This window comes from Epinephelus lanceolatus, chromosome 3, assembly GCF_041903045.1.
Source record: "Epinephelus lanceolatus isolate andai-2023 chromosome 3, ASM4190304v1, whole genome shotgun sequence".
Classification (NCBI taxonomy): domain Eukaryota; kingdom Metazoa; phylum Chordata; class Actinopteri; order Perciformes; family Serranidae; genus Epinephelus; species Epinephelus lanceolatus.
The window spans coordinates 11,070,954-11,088,910 of record NC_135736.1 but is presented as its reverse complement, the minus strand read 5'-3'; the positions used below and the strand labels follow the sequence as shown (position 1 = coordinate 11,088,910).

The following is a 17,957-nucleotide window of genomic DNA, read 5'->3' as shown; positions in this document are numbered from 1 at the left end:
TAGTTAGCTTTTTCAGCAGTTCAACTAACAGCAGAATCTTGTTAGCCTTTACCGTGATCTATAAGAGAGCTGATATGTGAGATCATATTCCATCCTGGGTAAGCTCTGGTCCGCAGTGGTCAGGTCATTAGAGACATAGTAGTAGGCTGAGGCTAACGTGGTACTCTGCTCAGCCGCAGCAAGTGCTCAGTTTATTGCACACGGTACCTCAAGTGACCATGCCGCATACGCAGTTCAGACAAAATCTGTCAGAAGACAGATCAGGGAAGACAATACACATTTCACTGAAAGAAACCCTGGCACAGTTTTAAATAAACTCTAATTTTGTCTTTTGTGAGAGTGTGGTGAAAATTAACTATTGTAGCACTAGAGGAAAACAGTGACATGCAAATGATGGCTTGAAACACAGCTTTACATTTCAACCCAGTAGGTGGTGAACACTCAACAAATTATTAAGGTCAACCTCTGCACTCCAGTAGCATTTCTGTGAGCTACAGTGTTTTCCCTTACCCTTTTTTGTCACTTACTTTGATTTTCCTATGGTGTTATTTTAGAAAGCAGAGTCACCCCCCTGCCCTTTGTCAGAATGGTTTAGTCTGTGCTGGCTGTAGCTTTCCATACTGTGGTCTAGTTTGTGCTAGAGTTGGGGGATGGGTGTTGCTAAGCAACAGTCTGTGCAGTGTACTTCCCCTCTGTCTGTGCGGTGCTAGCTAGTGTTAGTATTGATAATCACCACGCTGTAGTTAAAAATGTTGTAGACACAAGATTTGATTTGTATGTATTTGTGGGACCTTCAAGTATATCATGCACTTACTGGGAATCATCAGACATAAAAAAATATGCATTTTATTTTTTGGGTTTACTTAATGGCAGACTGCTGTGTCAGGAGCTTTGAACTGACTGTTCTTTTGAAAGGGTTTGATTAATGCTCATTATAGAGACATGTAGGCCTCACACCCTTTTTAGAACATACCCCTGCAAGAAACAAGATGGACTAGTCCTAAGTGAGCCCCTCCTCCTTCCTTTAATGTTCTTCTCAGGCCACTCACCCAGCTCCCACAATCAACAAATACATGGAAGGCCTCAATCCCCACACCTCCTGCTAAAGGTTCATGTTTCTTTGTATTTAAAGCATGTTTAACATTTCTCTCTGTCATTTAAGTCTAACTCAGTTTTTGTCATTGCAGCTTCACACTCTTCTCAAGGTTAAGGTTAATTCTCAAGGGCAGTAAGCTAGATGAAGAAGGCAGGGTTTTGGCTTGTTTATGTTTTTTTATGTTTTTGGGGTGGTTTTTTGTAACAGGAAACATTCATTTTGGACATTCTTTATATTTCAGTTTCTTGCAAAGTAGGAGACAAATGTAGCCGATGTCAGTAAGCATTTTGTTAGTTGCAGCAGAGTGCGTGACACCAGGAGTGCGCGTTCTTTTTAAACATTTGTACCTGGTCGCACTCACATCTTTGGGCTCAGTAACGAAAGTTGTTAACGTGAGTCATTCACGTTCGGTGTCCATACACGCTTGTGTACTTGTATGTATTTATAGCACTGTCAACACATTTATAGTTGTTCAATAATGTGACTCCCACGGATTCCACAAAGGTGTAAAGCATCTCGCTTACTATTGTTATGGCAGTTACTTTTAATTTGTATCTTTAAACTTTATGCAGCGCTATCCAGCTGCTAAAAACCATTGCATTCGTCCAGTTAGCAGTTCAATTGCTAACATTATTTGTTTAATTATTTTTTGTAATCAGGACCAAGGTGGTCATTTGCTGTTGTTTATGTCCTTCCCGTTGGGGCAGAAAGCTTTGAACAGAATCTTGGCATCATCTCATCATTCCTGACACAAACTAATTATAGAAGCAAGTACAGTTTTCAAACATGTTAGAGCCATAGTGCGCCTGCAAAATTGTTCTTGAATTGTTTTTAGCTCTTAGTGGCCCACTTGCTGTACTTGCTAACACACAGTCACTGTTCTAGTTCCAGTGTTTCAATGGAGCTCAGTGATGCATTTTTAAAAGCTGGTGCTTTCATGTGTACCAGAACCTGTCTAATTTGTCAACCAGTTACATACGTATAAATAAGTAGTATCAGAGAGAAGTGATTTATTTAAATCATGTATCACAGTCTGGATCCTGTACTGGGGAGGCCAACATGCTTTGGCAAGTTGCACATGCATGTCCATGTACTGCATTCCAACAAGATATGACTTGCACTTTGGGTTTATGATCAACTTTTCCATTGTCTTCTTAACAGCTTTGGATCATGTTGGACAAGATTTGATGAGCAAGATAAACCGCGGAATTATGGTAGCATCTTCCACATTTGATCCAGTATGTGATACTTTAGCCTGAAAGAGACCGTTTGGATGTTCTTGTGAGGAAAGTTTTTTGTTTGCTTGGTGTCACAGAGGCTTAAACTTGAGTCCTTCCGCTGCAGGACTGAATCCCTAGTCACCCTATCTTCTAGTTATTTGGAGTTAAAGAGACTTACATGTCTAGTTTGACAGAATCACTGTGACTTTGTGACATTTAACCAGCAACTAACTCAATGGCTAGTCACCTTGGGTTAAAAAAGTTTCTTGCAGAAGCAACGTTCTGAGACTACAAGGATCAAAGTTGTTAAAATCCAGAGAGAGAGAGAGGTAGACATTTCTCCTTGTCTCCTGTTGTTGATGCCTCTAGCGTCACATAAAGGGGTATGTGGAAAATTCCTTCGTATGTATGGTAGCCTGCTTACCAAGTACATGACAATAAACACAATCAAGTCAAGCAATATTTTTAATTATTAAAATGTGCTGGAAGTTGTGTAAGCCCTCTTTTCTTCGCAGTGAAACTGGAGCATGTTGGGATTGTCGACTCCACTTACATGCCATCTTGCGGGACCTAAATTTCACAGAAGGTGCATGATTTTTTTTTTACCAAAAGGCTGAGACATAATGGAAGTCTGCCTAATGTTTTGAGTCAGCAGTCAGTGGATAGTACCACAGGAAACAAGCATGACTTGCCTGTAACAGCATTATCGGGTGTAAATTCAGATCACCTCAGAGACATCAGTTTGTCTGGGCAGGGAATACAATCTGGGAATTGATAATCCTCTGAGTTTGTCAAGCTATCCTGAGAGTTTAAGCACAAGTCTGAATCTATGTGTATCTCTGTCTTTTTAAAAAAAAAAATGATGTAGCTTTTGAGGTGCGCAGCAAATGCCACACCCAGTGTGTGCATACTCATCTGACACATGTAATGATTGTTTTCTGCATTTCTCCTAGTCACGTTCAGCAGTGCACTCACTGACTTAGCTCACGATAGCCTCATTTCTAAATATGGGCTAATGAGCTTTCTAGAAGATGGAAAAAAAGAGAATGAGTTATTTCACTAACACAGTGATTTTATAGTTTATGTACATATAATGTATAAACTATAAAAAACACAACTTAAACCATAACTGCCTTAATATTAAAACAGTCACCCAGTGCAATTAAAATGGCTGAGGAGTAGCTGTAGCATGTATTACAGGAGTTGATAGATTGAACGAATGGGGAAAAAAATAAACAATTTAATAATGTTTAATTTTGGTTTATGTAACATTTTTGTTAAATGTTCTGAAAAATTCTACATCCTGTTTACTGTGCCAACTTGCTGAAACATCAGGCTGATAGTAAAATTGTGATTAAGCAGGGTGGTGCTGCAACCTGATGTCTGATAGAGAATCCAGTTCAGCTAGCTACTGAGAGCTCAGTCTGGCAGCAAACAGCAGGGCTGACGGCCATTTTGAGTTCTGCACAGAATCCAGGCGCAGTAAATGAGGCCGTCTGATGGGGGAGGGGGGATATTGTGCTCTGCGCAGTGTGCAATAACACTGGAATGTGAAGTGCACCAGTGATCGTGAACTTATACCGCTCTATATTTGTTTGTTTTTATTTATTTTTTTATGCTGACTTTTGGCGTGATGCTTTTCTCATGTTAAATTGAAAGAAATTCTGACAAAATATCTCCTCACTTGTTTCTACAATCAGGAGTTTATTATCATTACAGGAAGCATGGTTTTTGATATGAAAGCAGAATAGGACTGACTTACAGTGTTGTGCGTATGCGCCAGCATGTCAGAGTGCTGCTCAGTTTTACATTGTAAAGTGTACACTCGGCCCAGATCAGTCTCCTAGTGGAGTTGCATTTTTCCATGTACATGTGACAGCCTGCCAGGTGGCAAAATACACATGTCTAAATTAAACATTGTTGGAGGAGGAGGCCTTTTCAGGTGGTTGTGTCAGCTGCAGTCTTGCAGGTCAGCAATGCAGTAACAGAGCTAACCAACTTTACAGCGTAAAACTGAAGCGGCTTGCTCTCATGAGATAAGATTTTAAAGGTTACTTATATGATAACTGGCTTTGCGTTCTGTTCCTGCACTGCAAGCAATAGAGACATTTACCTGCATACAGTATCTACCATTAGAATATGACTGCTTTTTGTGACAGCATTAGAGTTATGTTAACAGACTGATGGATCTCACTAACGCAGTCAGCATTTTAACAGAAAAATGAATCCCTGTGGCTGCGTATTCTTGAGCTCACCTTCACTAAAACATGGGGTGGGAAAATGTATGAAAGCCTCTTTTCTGCAGTTTCATGCCTCTCTCTGTCCGTTGTGCTGGCAAAATAGTTTCCAGTTTCCTGTGAATCTGTTTCTTCGCCACGTCTTTGTTTGATTGGTCGGCATGTCATGTTTCTAATTGGGTTCTCTTGCCGTCTTGCCTGCAAATAGCTTATTAATCAGCTGATACAGTTTTTTGTACATTGATCCTATACGCTTTGTCCTAATACTAATGCTAAATAGGAATGTGCATCAACTGTATGAAATAATCATGTCTTAATTGTTTGGGGAAAAAAAAACATTTTTTGCCAAAATAAAACTGTAAAAAAAAAACTTGCACAAATGTGACATAAAGTAGGAAGAAATTATCCCTTTGTAAAGATGTGTTAACAAGGTGAAGTATGACTGTAGTAACATTCAGATGTAACAACATGGCTCTCAGGAATCTCATCATTGTTTGATATATACTAGCTTTTTGTATCCAGATGCGTGGTCAATCAGTTCTTACTAAATGTGGATATACTTCATTGTCATCAACATAATTGTACCTCCAGTTTGATGAAATTTGCAGTAACCTTACAGATGTCTCATTTTGAAGCCAAGAGCTCAGTTACAGCATCAGGGATGGAGATAGACTGCTTAATTCAGAGGACCTAAATTTAGGGTTACGCTTTCATTTGTATGGTCTATGGATTTCATACATAGTTGATGTTGCCTCCCAAGTTTCAAGCAACAATACAACATTCAGTAAAAAATACGTCTTTTTTTTTTTTCCTCAGGTTGACGAAGAATTCTGTGGTAAATCCATGACTAGGAGCCTTTCGGGGTGAAGGTGAGTTATTCATAGATGATTTAATTAGTGCATGCACCGCATTATTTAATATCATAACACATTTCCTCTTTGCTACTGAATGTAAAATGAGAATTTTACTGCAGCCAAGCACAGTCTCCTGCAGCACAGAGCTTTAATGCATTTCTAATTGTGTTTGACTCCCATAAATAGAAGTTTAAATCTTTACAGACATGCATGCATATAAAATGAATCTAAATGAAATGAATACATATGAAATATGACAACTAGCTTCAACACTACAATGTGTGCAACAGTCAGAACTATGTACGGAAAATCCTTCAGGTTTTGCATAACCTCTTTACTGCTGCCAACACAGCCTCGATCCGTCCGCTCTGATTCGCTGAGGGTTGAACCAATAGGAACGTGGGGGGATGGGAGGAAGGTTGGGTTGCTGCTATTAACTTCAATGTCATTTCTGTTCTCTGGATCGGGACTTAGGTAAACATGAAATCCATGGTTTAAATAGGAAAATTAAGTAAAGGGGCATTTGTCATAGCAGTTAAAGCTTTTTCTGACTGACAGGCAAAAGTCCTTCTGGCTTACTGAGCTGCACCTTCACTGTTGTCACTGCAGGACAGATAGAGCAATGTGTAATCAGGCAGTCAGGATCTTTCTGATTTGGCTTGGGTACTGAGTCAAATTTTAGTAAAGAAACAGGCTGTTGGGGAACCAAACAGTTAGGTATGCAGATCTCTGTGAAAGAAGAACCCTCTAGAAAAGAACAAACAGGAAAGCCATAGGGCTCTACAGTGACCTCTAGTGTTTGCTCTGAAACTCTGCAGTCATTTCTTTACTATGCAGTGCGTAACGTCCAGGACAGGTTCATAAGCGGAAGAGGCTGTGCTGCTTACTCTTGCAGCTATCACTACGGTTTGTAGATCTTTCCCATATGCATCATGCCATTTGATAGCATCTAATCTCTCCTTGTCACTCCACAGACAGCAATGGAAATTGTTGTGACTGAGGAGAAGAAGAAGATTTTCCGTGCTAGGAAAACCATGAAGATCAGTGATCGACAGCAACTGGAGAGTCTTCACAGCACTCTGTTGACAGCAGCTCCAGGTTTGTCTGACACTTCTCCGCCACCCCTAATGAACGGCACACACAAAGAGGATGGACAAAAAGCGGGGGACAAAGAGCAAAACAACATCTCGGACTCAAACTCCCCACAAGCTACATCCCCTGCTTCTCCTGCTCCTTTCCTGTCCCTAAATCTATCCCCTTCCCCAGCTTCTTCACAAAGTCCAAAAGAAAAGGAAGAAACTCCTACTTCTCCGGCATCACCATTCCATTCTCTGAACTTTGAACTTAAAAAGATGGAGGAGGAGGACGAAGAGGTGAATGAGGAGAAGAAATGTTTGCCATCTTCCTCACCGAAGGAGTCTGTTACACCAGCTTCAACAGAATCCAAGGAAAACCAGGAAACAGACACTGAGGCGACTCCAGAAACGGAAAAGAAAGAGGTAAATGCTTTGAATTTTTTAGGAAATTGTTAATGACATATAGCGGATTTGCTCAGACTGCCAGGGTTAATGCTAAAGTGTGGATAGACTGAGAGTCCAGGAACCTTTTAACTAATCAATGTTTAATTTTGCTCTTCCTCAGGAGGCTCAGACTACTACAGAGGACCCAGCTGTGGATTTGTTGAAGGATTCTGTTAAAGGTTTGGCTCCATGTTCGCCTGTACCACCTCCAGTATCTGACTGCACAGAACCAATGGATACAGATAGTGACACTACAAAGGCCAAGGACTCTGGGGCCTCCACAGCCAAAATGAAAGATGAAAAGCCATCTCCCCCCAAATCTCCCACTACCACTGATTCCTCTCTTCCTTGTCCTTCCCCGTCTCATCCAGCTCCCTCTTCTAAGGATCTAAAACAAGAAAAGGAAATCAAAGAGGACAACATAAAAGAAAAGGAGGATAAAAAAGAGGGTGCGAAGAAAGCATCAGTAAAAGAGGAAAAGATGGAGGTGGACTCTGTGAAAGTCGAGATCAAAGTGGAAAAAAATGAAGTTGGACAAACAAGAAAGCCATCTCGGCCATCATCCACTCCACCATCTAATACAGGTATGAGAGAGTGGACACTGTGCCTGATAGCTTCAGGGTAATTGCTCCATATTGATTGAGTTTAGTACAAATTCAAAGGAAATTAACCAAAATTAGTCACATTAGACATCAGTCAAAATTTTATACAGGCAGTTTTATGTTCTTGTTCTCAGTGTGTCAGTGTTGCCCCAAAATGGATGGCAATGGAAATTTTATGATTCTATTACACAAAGACTCTTTTGCAGTTGAAGGCTGTGTTACATGATAATAAGATACCATTTCAATCAGTATTTAAACAATATCTTTTGTTAGATCCTCCATACCTGGTAAATACCCTTGACCTTTTAACTCCATGACCACACAAAGATTTGTAGTCTACAATCCCAAAATGAGATTCCCGAGTGATGTCACTTGAGTGATGTCGTTAGGCTTAACAAAGTTGTTTCGACAGGCTGTAACTTACTCCCTGTGATTCATAAATTGATTTTGATAAAATCAAGCTTCATTTAACAATTTTACAAAATATTTTGCAAGTCTGTAAGTTTAATAAATCAACCGTTAAGGATGTTAAGAACACTTTTATGTTGTATTAATTGGCAAGTATTACCAAGATCAAGAAAATAAGGGAGATGTAGGTGTTTGCACTTTGAAGCCAGAAAATGTACCTTGATCTTCAGAAAATGATTCCTGATGATTTTGAGTTTTTATGGTGAAAGGAACTAAGCATAAAGTAATGAATACGGGCGAGACCATCCCAAGGCACCAGAACTTGTAAGGCTGAATCAGAGTTTCAATTCCTTTTAACTTAGAATTGATGCATTTAATGTGTGTAATTTTCATATAAATGGGACATTTATGAGTGTGTACCCCCACAGTGCTCAAGTGATGTCAGGGCTTTATTAAAAGGTAGCTAGACTGTAAGCAGCAGATGTCCAAGAAAAAAATCCTAATGTAGCGAGGTGGAACACCAAAAGTGAGTGAATCTGGAGTTGGCTTTGACTCTCACTTTAGTGGGCGAATGTATTTACAAGAGTACCTGACAATCCTGCATAGTATACCTTCAGTGTAAATCAAAATTTACCAATTTGGGGAAAAAGACTACGTGGCAACATTTTGTATTGACAAGTACTTTACATTACATTATTGCTGCTAGAAAATAATGTAATTTTTTGAGTGTTTTCTTTGAGAAATCTGTTTTGCATGTTTTATTTACTGAGAAAACAGAATAGTGCCAGAAAGCATAAAAGATATAGAGCAATGAATGGCAACCATTAGGTACTAGTTGGTGTTTGTCTTTGTTTCCTGAGCAGTGCAAGAGGAGAAGGGCTCCACCTCGGGACTGAAGCGCACTTTATCAGTAGGCTCTGAAAAAGATGGATCACCTGTTAAAAGAGAGGGGAAGAGGCCTAAGATGGAGCGTGAGGAGTTGGAGGCACAACTGGAACTTAAGATCACTGCAAAGGCTGGCAGTCACCATAAACTTGAAAAGGTTTGTATGCAATTATCCTGCAGCACAGATTGATTTCTTAAAATCTAAGCCAACTGCTTTGATGCCAGTGAATACTTCATAACTTAATCTAAACTTTTACCCCTTTACCTGATTTTCCCAGATTGTGCAGCAGCTGGTAGAAGAACGGTTGAGGGCCTTGGAGCAGACCTTTTTCGACAAACATTTCCAAGAGTTGAAGGACAGAGTAGACAAAATTGACTGTACCACCAAACACCAAACCGCCATTAGCACACTCCAAGTAAGTAGATGGTAATACTGCAATGTGAATGTCTGTAGGAAAACACATGCAGCAAAGTAAAATGCTCTTTGGCTGATTAGTACTGTGTAGTAAAGCAGTTGCTTAAATTAACTTTCCACAGTTTGCAAAGCCCAAATCTTAAGTCCCTCTCTCTCCACCATTTGTTTAGGCCAAGATAAACCGACTAACCAAAAAGTTTGGAGAGGCCAATCAGGCATCCGAGAACAAAAGGAAACAGAAGGTAAGAAATATGTTTCCTTTTGTTACATGCTAATACCTTTTCAATTTGTATGCAAGTGACTGTGCTTAAGAATGTTCTGACAGCATGCTGTCTGATTTCCTCAGGCACTTGCTGCTGCTACTGCCGCCACCGCTGCTGCTGCTAATGCTGCTGCTGCTGCTGCCAAGACTGCAACTGTTGCAAGTATCCCTCAAGTTCAACGGTAAGTGTTAAGAGCAATTTCTCCTCTAAATCCCAGTCAACCATACCATGTGTGTTAACTTTTTAATATAGAAATTGGGTTCTTAGGGTTTTTTGGAAGTGATTTGTATCACTTCACTGCAAGCTCACAAGTTTGCTTAACCATTTCATTCTGTGACAAAGTTCACAGTATAGATGTATTGAAACATGTTATTTTTTAATCATACAGCAGTCTGTGCACTTTGGTATTTTGTGTGAATATAATTTGGCTTTTGTATGAACGTGACAATACCGGACTGAAGCCAGTACTACACACGGAGCCGTTCACAGCATGAATAGTTGACATTGTCCCAGGTTGCTATCTGTAATTACTAGAGACTGAATTTAAATCTAATAGACAGAATAAAGAATCCCTACATCCTCCAAATCCATACCGTTTTGGAAACCCAAGATTCAATGTCCCTTGTTCGGTTTGTCAGGATCAACTTTTTAACTTTTAACATCCAAATATTTCTTAAGACTGGTTTGGAAATAACAAACACAGTCTGTGTTTTGCACCTGCAAAGTAACCCCGCGTGGGTCCAGGTCCTGAGTCTTGTGACGTTCTACAATGTGAAGCCTGAGCGTTTCCTCAGGCAGTGCAGAGTGTAGTTAAAACTGCACCTCTCCTCCCAACAGCGTGCTCCGTCGGCAGACAGTAGAGCCGCAGCCTGAGGAGCCCGGAGAGGGAGTGGCGCCCTCGGGTGGCAAGACTCCTGTACTGTCTGTCAAGAAGGAGAAGGAAGAGGAGGAAATAGAGGAGGAAGAGGACAAAGATATGTCACGTCATATTGCCATGGCAAAAAAGCTGGCAGAATATCATGAAGGAAGATGCAGAGCAGACATAAAACTCCGCACAATCAGTTCCCACTTGGAGCAAGTGCTGTACCACAACTGCAAGAGAAGCTCAGGGAATCCCAGGCCTGACCGCTACGCATCTTATATTTTCCGCTACCTAGTCCCATACGACATCTACTGTGAATGGGTCGCAAAGGTCAACTATGTTGGATTAATGGGCAAGGAAGCACTGCCCGGAAACTTGAGGAGAACAATGAGGATGTACATTGAGCAGCGATTCCCTCTACTGTCTTGTGACAGCTGGAGAGAGATTCGTGACGTTATCAATGAAATACTGCGAGTGAAGAGAAGACCTGAATTTTTTCGAGAATATCATGAAAGTACTGATGCGTCATTTTGATGGTCTCATAATACAGGAAAAGAAGCATACTGGGACAATTGTCATTATGCATCATTAAAATGATCAAAACATTACTTCTAAATAGCATTCATTGCACCTAGATTCTCAAGAGTGTTCACTGAAACTGAATTTCATATCGAAAGGGATGTGAGTACCTGATGACTTGTACACAAAACGTGGAATTGGCTTGAAAACGAACTATACTTACACACTGATAAATGCTTTAACGAAAACCTCTGACATGTACTTCAGTTATAAGGTGGAATCTCACCACAAGTTGTTCAAATATGACTGTATGAAATTGAATAAAAGGGTATGTCAGCACCTAATCACATTCAGTCGTCCTCCATTTGTGGACATAAACAGCTCTAAGCATAAGAAATCTTTCTAAACAGGCCAGTCCGTACTTCCATGGAGGTAAAGCAGATTCCAACAACTGTTTCTCCGTCCAGCACAGTTGGTGAGTAGCAGGTTTTCCTTTATGCTGGATGTTGTGTTGGTCTCTTACCTTAAATAGAATAACCCGAGGCATGATGGTTGTGGGTTTTGAATCTTGGTCCTGTTTCTTTTCATATGGAGTTTGCATGTTCTCCCTGTGTTCATGTGGTTCTGTCTCAATGATGAAGTTTCCCCCAACAGTGCAAAGAAATTTCTTAAAAGACCAAAACCAACAATGAACTGATCCAACTAACAAGTATTGCTTGTGTAGCCAAGCATGGAGGGACATGTTCCTTCATTACCTTTAACATCGGTGCTGCAGTTTAGTTTGAGTTAATTCAATATGCGCTGTCCTGCTGCAGTTAATTCTCACTTAACATATGGAATCTGTGGCTAAAATTAAACCCCATCAGTTTACTATTGTACAAGTGTACATTAGGAACGAGAGGCACAGAGCTCAGTGTTTCCCATAGATTGATTTGGCTTGTCCACCAGTTACTAATTTTATTCCTGTCTTTTTTGTCCTCTTTACAATGGCTAAAATCTTATTTCATCGTAGAGCTGCATGCAGCACATTGATTCGCTCTTCCTTTCATCATCAGACCACAAATCAAATGAGCCGAGAATTAGCTAGCTAACCAACACACAGTCCCAGACAGACCTTTAGTTAGCAGCTGTGGCAACTCAAATTCAGCCAGTGCAAACCCCAGTGCCATGGGTCACAGCACCAGTGCTTGGTCTAACCTGTGTAACAGCAGCAACAGAAAGTTTGCTGATCCTTTTGATGAGTTGGGGCAGTTCAGGATCAGATCTCCTGGCTGAATTCGAGTGCTAACAGAAGATCTGTGCCCAGGCCCCCCACGCCGGTCAACTACCGCCACAACTACTAACTCATTGTTGGTTTTAGTCTGGGATTCATTGACAGTGACGGACATAAAATCTGCCAATCTTATCCTCTAAGTGTCCTGTAGCGTTTGCATGCGTGGGAGTGAATTTGTTTGCATGCCAGGATAGGTTTTACCTGCCATGACTGTTGCAAGCAATAAATAATGGATACTTATAATGATGACTAATCTGCTCCTTTTTTCTGCACCCATTAGCAGACTTTAAAGGGTAACTTCAGTATTATTCAACCTGGACCCTGTTTTCCCAGTATTAAGTGAGAGGGCTGCAGCCAAATGTAAACACTGAGGGTATGTGCGCTCTGGTAATTTATGTTGAAAGAAAGGTGCTTGTTTTTGCCATTGACAGGCTTAGATTATTATCTAAGAGTCTGACAACACCATGGAAAGGATCCATACAGAGATAGAGAGATGTGAGAGATTAAGATCCTTTTTGTTTAGCCAGACACAGCCGTGAAATCACCATAAGCAAACCTGCCAGATGCCATTAAAATAAACAGAAATTTTATCATAATGAAACGTGTTTCATTCAAAGTTGATGGAACCAAATAAACCTCTCAAAAAACGTCTTTGTTTGTCTTTACACTGTTTCAAAAATGATCATCTCTGGTTTGATTGAAATAAACCCTTAACGGTGTCTCTATACATGCTAAAATTACAGCTTGTTTAACTGAGTCTGGTGGATTTGGTGATAGTGATTGAGGGGCTGTATCTGGTTAAACAAAATGGATCTAACTCTTCAATAAGAAAGTCTGTCCCAGTAGGATCCTTTCCATAATGTTGTCAGGCACTTAGTATACCAATCTGAGCCTGTCGGTAGCAAAAACAAACCTTTATAATGGACGTAAATTTAAGGTGCGGACATGCCCCTGAGTGGTTGCATTGCAGCTTATTTTGGAGCGCCGGTCTCGCTCAGTTCTGGACTTCAGAAATAGTTGTTCCCATTTGTCACTTAGACACAAAACCTTTGGAAAACAGGTCCAGGTCAAAAAATATTGAAGTTACCTCTAAGCAATGAGGAGCAGATGAGGAGCACAGACTGCACTTCATTTTAAAATCTCCGTAAAACTTCCTGTTACATTCTGAAACATTTTCTTATTTTCCTCAGCAAATCCAGCCCCGCTAGCCCCACCAGCTTCTGCCACAGGTCCAGTCCATACATCCACCTCCACTGCCATGGTCTCACAGGCCCCCATCCTCCAGCTGATCACCTCCACCTCTAATGCTGGCAATACCTTGGCCACTGGCATCACTACTCAGAGCCCCACAGGCACCCTGCTGCTAAAGACAGCCTCCGGGAGCAGCATGGTGGCTGCGGGCCAGCCGCTGCTTATCCAGCTGCCTTTATCAATGGCTAATGGCCAGCCAGGCACGCTGGTCAACATCCCTGTCTCCTCTTTGCCTGCAGCCAGCTCACTCAGCAAGGCCAAAACCACTGCTTCCACCACTACTTTTATACTCAAGCCTGCTCCCGTTACTACCACTTCATCAGCCTCTACCCCAGCTGTTGCCACTGCCCCAGCACTCCAGGCCTCCACTGGCCAGATGTCCTCTGCCCAGATCTCTCTTGCCCGTGCTGTGTACCAGGGTGGCGCTGGGGCGATAACCACACCCAATGCAGGGGTATCCGTGACCACAGCCAGGACACCGGCTCAGTCTGTGTCTGTAGCAGGAGCTATGTCTTCAGCCTCTTCACCTGCAACCTCTGGGCCGGCAGCAACAGGTTCCACCGCTCCAGGACCGCCTCAAGGGACGTCTCTGACATCAAAGACAGGTGGGGGTCTACTTTGCTTGGCATGGCTGTTGTCTTTAGCAGTCAGCAGCTCGTAAAACTGAAGTCGTTAGTCATTTGGCTAGTCCCAAACATGTCTGATTGGGAAGTTAAGATTTAACACTTGGCTTTCCTTAGTTTATATGAGGTGTATTATTATCACCGGTAAATTGTGTTGCCTGAAACATCATCTTCTCCTTGGCCAAAAAAGCAGTGTGGTGTTGCTGGCTTTTTCTTTTCTTGAAGTTATCTCAACATTTATCTTTTTTTCTCCTCTCTTTTTTTCAGATAACCAAGCTACAGGATCCACTCCATCCAAAGCAGCTGCTCCAGCGGCACGACCCAAAGGCTCTGTCATCGATCTCACAGAGGATGATGATGATGTACAAGGTAAGGTTAAAAGACACCTCCCTCCCCCATACAGTAAAACTGATTTTTATACCTGACTATGCTCTGTAATGAAAAGTGGCTGTTTGTCTAATTATTTTGTACTTCCTGTTATATCCAGTGACAGGTGTGAAGAATGCCACTGTTGCAGCTCCCTCACCCACCCAGCGTACTAACCCGGTCACCAGCATTCCCAACAGTAAGTCCACCACATTGTATTGAGGGAATGAAAGAGTTATTTTATTTATTTTTATTTTTTAAGATATTATTTGGGGCTTTTTAGCCTTTAATGTATAGGACAGACAAGCGTGAAGGGGGGAGAGAGAGGGGGAGTGACATGCAGCAAAGGGCCACAGGCTGGAGTTGAATCCGGGCCACTGCGGCAACAGCTTTGTACACGGGATGCCTGCTCTACCACTAAGCCACCGGCACCCCATGAAAGAGTTATTTTGGCAGTTGGGAGAAATTTTCCTCAAGGGCTTTCCACCAGAAAGGGATCTCTTGGTTAAGGTTAGAAAAAAAGTATACAATTATAGATTTCTGTCAGAAAAGGCATTCTGGGAGAAAGCGTACAAGGAAAACCTCTCCTGTGTGTATCATTTTGTGCCTGCATGTGATAATGTTACAAACACTTAAATCATGGCTCCAACCTTAATGCTGGCTGTTGGGCACAATAATGATGATGATGATGATGATGATGATGATTTATTTAAAATTTATATAAATTTAAAAAAACATAATTAAAGTGATTAAGTGTATATATTTGGTGTTTTACATGTAAATTATACATCTGTAATTTTTTCGTGTGCTCTGCCCTCAGGTGCAGGAGCAAGGTCGTCCCCGCAAAGCAATCTGAACTCTCCTAACAATCCTCAGTTGACAGTCCACCACCGCCCCCCACTGGTGAGGATTTATAACTGCATTTTACATGTTTTGCTCAAATGTAGTTGTCCAATTCTGAAACTTGTATGTCAAGTCTTTGGTAACTGTTATTTGCACATGTTATGAAATGTGAAATCTACGGATCCTGAGAAGGTTGCATATAAGGGTACTGGTAGACCAATTTAAAACACATTTCTGACTGTAAAAGCTTCATCTGACAGCTGTTTGGAAGTTGAGAATTTATTTATCTCAGCCTATGAGAAACTCTCCCCATCACTCCTCTAGACCCACTTTCTATATGAGCGATTACTGGGTACTTTTTATATTAATCAAGAATTAGTGGTCATAATCATGTCTAACCTGTTTTGCTAGAGGAACAATTCATGACAATAATTTTCTCTTTTTCAGGACTCTCCAATGAAATCCCGCACTGTAACCACTAGTACACCAACCCGGGGCTCAAGCATGGCACTGCCACCTCTCCCTGCTGCACCCGCACCTCCACGCTTACCCCCAGAGGCTGAGAGGACCTCACCACCTCAGCAACCTCAACTGAAGCTAGTGCCAAGCCAGACCGGTATAGTGCTGTCCTGGTGTGTGGCAGAAACTGATCGGACCTGTGCAGCTGTAGACAGCTATCACCTCTATGCCTTCCATCAAGACAACTCTAACAGCAATGCAGCGCAGCAGCATTGGAAGAAGATTGGGGAGGTGAAGGCCCTTCCTCTGCCTATGGCCTGTACACTGACCCAGTTCCAGCCGGGCTCCACTTATCATTTTGCTGTTCGAGCCAAAGACATCTATGGGCGCTTTGGCTCCTTCTGTGAACCTCAGTGCACAAATGTCACCAGTTCCAGCTCTAGCTGAACACTTAAGGAATGGAAACCTTTTTTTTGCATTTAAAAGTCCTTGACTTCCTTTACTTCTTTTTGTGTTAGGAACTCAAATATCGTGCATTGAACACATACAGTATCTGTAAATATCTCTCTACATAACAACTGGACTTCTGACTGACTTGGAGAATTGAAGCGGCAAACAGTTGGTTTTGTCTGGTTAATGTATGTAATGTATTTTCTGTGACTCAAGCTGTTCTATATAATTCAATGACATTGCCCCCTCTACCAAGTCAGATATTTATGTTGTTGTCTCCTGTTACCCTGATTCGGACGTCGTTTGCTTTACTTGAGAATAGGTGACAGGACTGTTCGTGTAAACACAGAATTGCACAGAAATGTATAAATGTGTGGTAGAAACTGAATGATAACTTTTGTAAGTTTTGTCTGGCGACCAGACTTTGACAAACACAATAAAAGGTTTTATTAAAGTCTAGGCTCACTAATTTTGTAACTAATTTCATCTTGCGTTTCTTTGGTTCATTGTACTGATCTTTATTCGAGCTGTCCCTCAGTTGTTTGCCCCGCTTCCCACATATTTTTAGCAAGCCCTTAATGGTCTGGCTCCATCTTACATTGCAGACCTTTATTCATTTGGTTCAATTCCACCTTGAATGTAAGTGCCCCACAGAGATATTGCCATCTTGGTAACAGGATACAAAGATGTCTGTGACATAAGTCTCGTGTTTTACCAGTTCCAAATGGATATACAGCGCTGTGCACAGAAAAAACCAAGACTTTATTTCTCTTGCATGGTGATCTACATAATTGGGCTGATCTGCTGCAACTTTGTTTTCCTCAGGAATCTCACAGCTGCTCTACATAGTATCTGGCAGCCAATGATGAACCACAGGACTGCCAACATTAGTAGTTACAATTTGAGTTATCTGTGATGGCGTAGACCTCTAGTGGTGCTAGGAAGCTGTTTTCTTATGAGTGGGACCCCGTTTGTTTATCTCGTGCAATTGCACATGCATGCGGGTGACATGACACACAGTCCTAACAATGGTGTACCAATTCTATTGAAATGGAACAGTTGGCAGTAACATGTTAAGATAAGCTTCAATGCACCAGCAAAGACGAGGGTAGATGACCGGTAATGCTAACAACTGCTTACCTGTCTAGAACTGGTAACATCTTGGCTTTCCCACTTGTACTGGAATGCGGCCACTTGAGTGTGATGTCATTCCGAACTCCAGCCTCCAACTTCAGACTTAAATGAAATTCAGCATTACATACTTAAAAAAATGAGCACCTCAATAATATACACAATACATTTGGGTGAGAAACACTCAATGTAAACATACATTTTGTTTGTTTACAGTAAAAATCTAGGACCTCTTTAATTAGTTATGTTTCAATTTGTTGCACACAGACTACAAGAAGACGTCAGCGTCGAGCATACTGGTGCATTTCTCATTTTAACTCTACTCATTTCTCAACTGCAGCAGAGGAGCAGAGGAGGAAAGCAAGTACATTGGTGAGCGTGAAATCAATCAAACCTACATCACTCGATAAAGTGCAGACCTCGACTTAAAGTAACATAGCCTGTTAACCATATCTTCTATAGTCAACATTGTTATGCAAAGTATATGCATCCAAAATCAAAAGGAACGTGAATCTTGGTGCCATCAATGTGCACAGCAAGTACTGCACATTTATAGCTTACAGTTATGAAACAAACCTTTGAAAAGTAAATGTTAGCCCTGATGGTGGCACTAATAGGCTGTTTTGTCTGGGAAGCTTGATCACAGAAAACCTGTTCAATTGAAAATTGAGAGTTTGATC

General features: G+C 41.3%; 1 protein-coding gene across 3 annotated transcripts in view; it reads left to right on the top strand.

Annotated features, from left to right (window-relative positions):
* atf7ip (activating transcription factor 7 interacting protein) overlaps nt 1-16,600 on the top strand; it is a 34,643-nt gene extending 18,043 nt beyond the window's left edge. The window contains exons 2-15 of one of the 3 annotated variants that reach the window (XM_033623984.2): nt 5,370-5,422; nt 6,382-6,906; nt 7,049-7,106; nt 7,299-7,511; nt 8,801-8,979; nt 9,101-9,238; nt 9,408-9,479; nt 9,584-9,681; nt 11,292-11,356; nt 13,345-14,010; nt 14,296-14,397; nt 14,516-14,593; nt 15,215-15,297; nt 15,685-16,600. In XM_033623984.2, the coding sequence (XP_033479875.1) occupies nt 6,388-6,906; nt 7,049-7,106; nt 7,299-7,511; nt 8,801-8,979; nt 9,101-9,238; nt 9,408-9,479; nt 9,584-9,681; nt 11,292-11,356; nt 13,345-14,010; nt 14,296-14,397; nt 14,516-14,593; nt 15,215-15,297; nt 15,685-16,143 (2,730 nt within the window). In that variant the 5' untranslated portion in view covers nt 5,370-5,422; nt 6,382-6,387 and the 3' untranslated portion in view covers nt 16,144-16,600. Of the gene's footprint in view, nt 1-1,071; nt 1,109-5,369; nt 5,423-6,381; nt 6,907-7,048; nt 7,512-8,800; nt 8,980-9,100; nt 9,239-9,407; nt 9,480-9,583; nt 9,682-11,291; nt 11,357-13,344; nt 14,011-14,295; nt 14,398-14,515; nt 14,594-15,214; nt 15,298-15,684 lie in introns of those variants that run through there. The other 2 variants (XM_033623981.2, XM_033623980.2) reach the window with 2 other exon arrangements.
* The last annotated feature ends 1,357 nt before the right edge of the window (nt 16,601-17,957 follow it).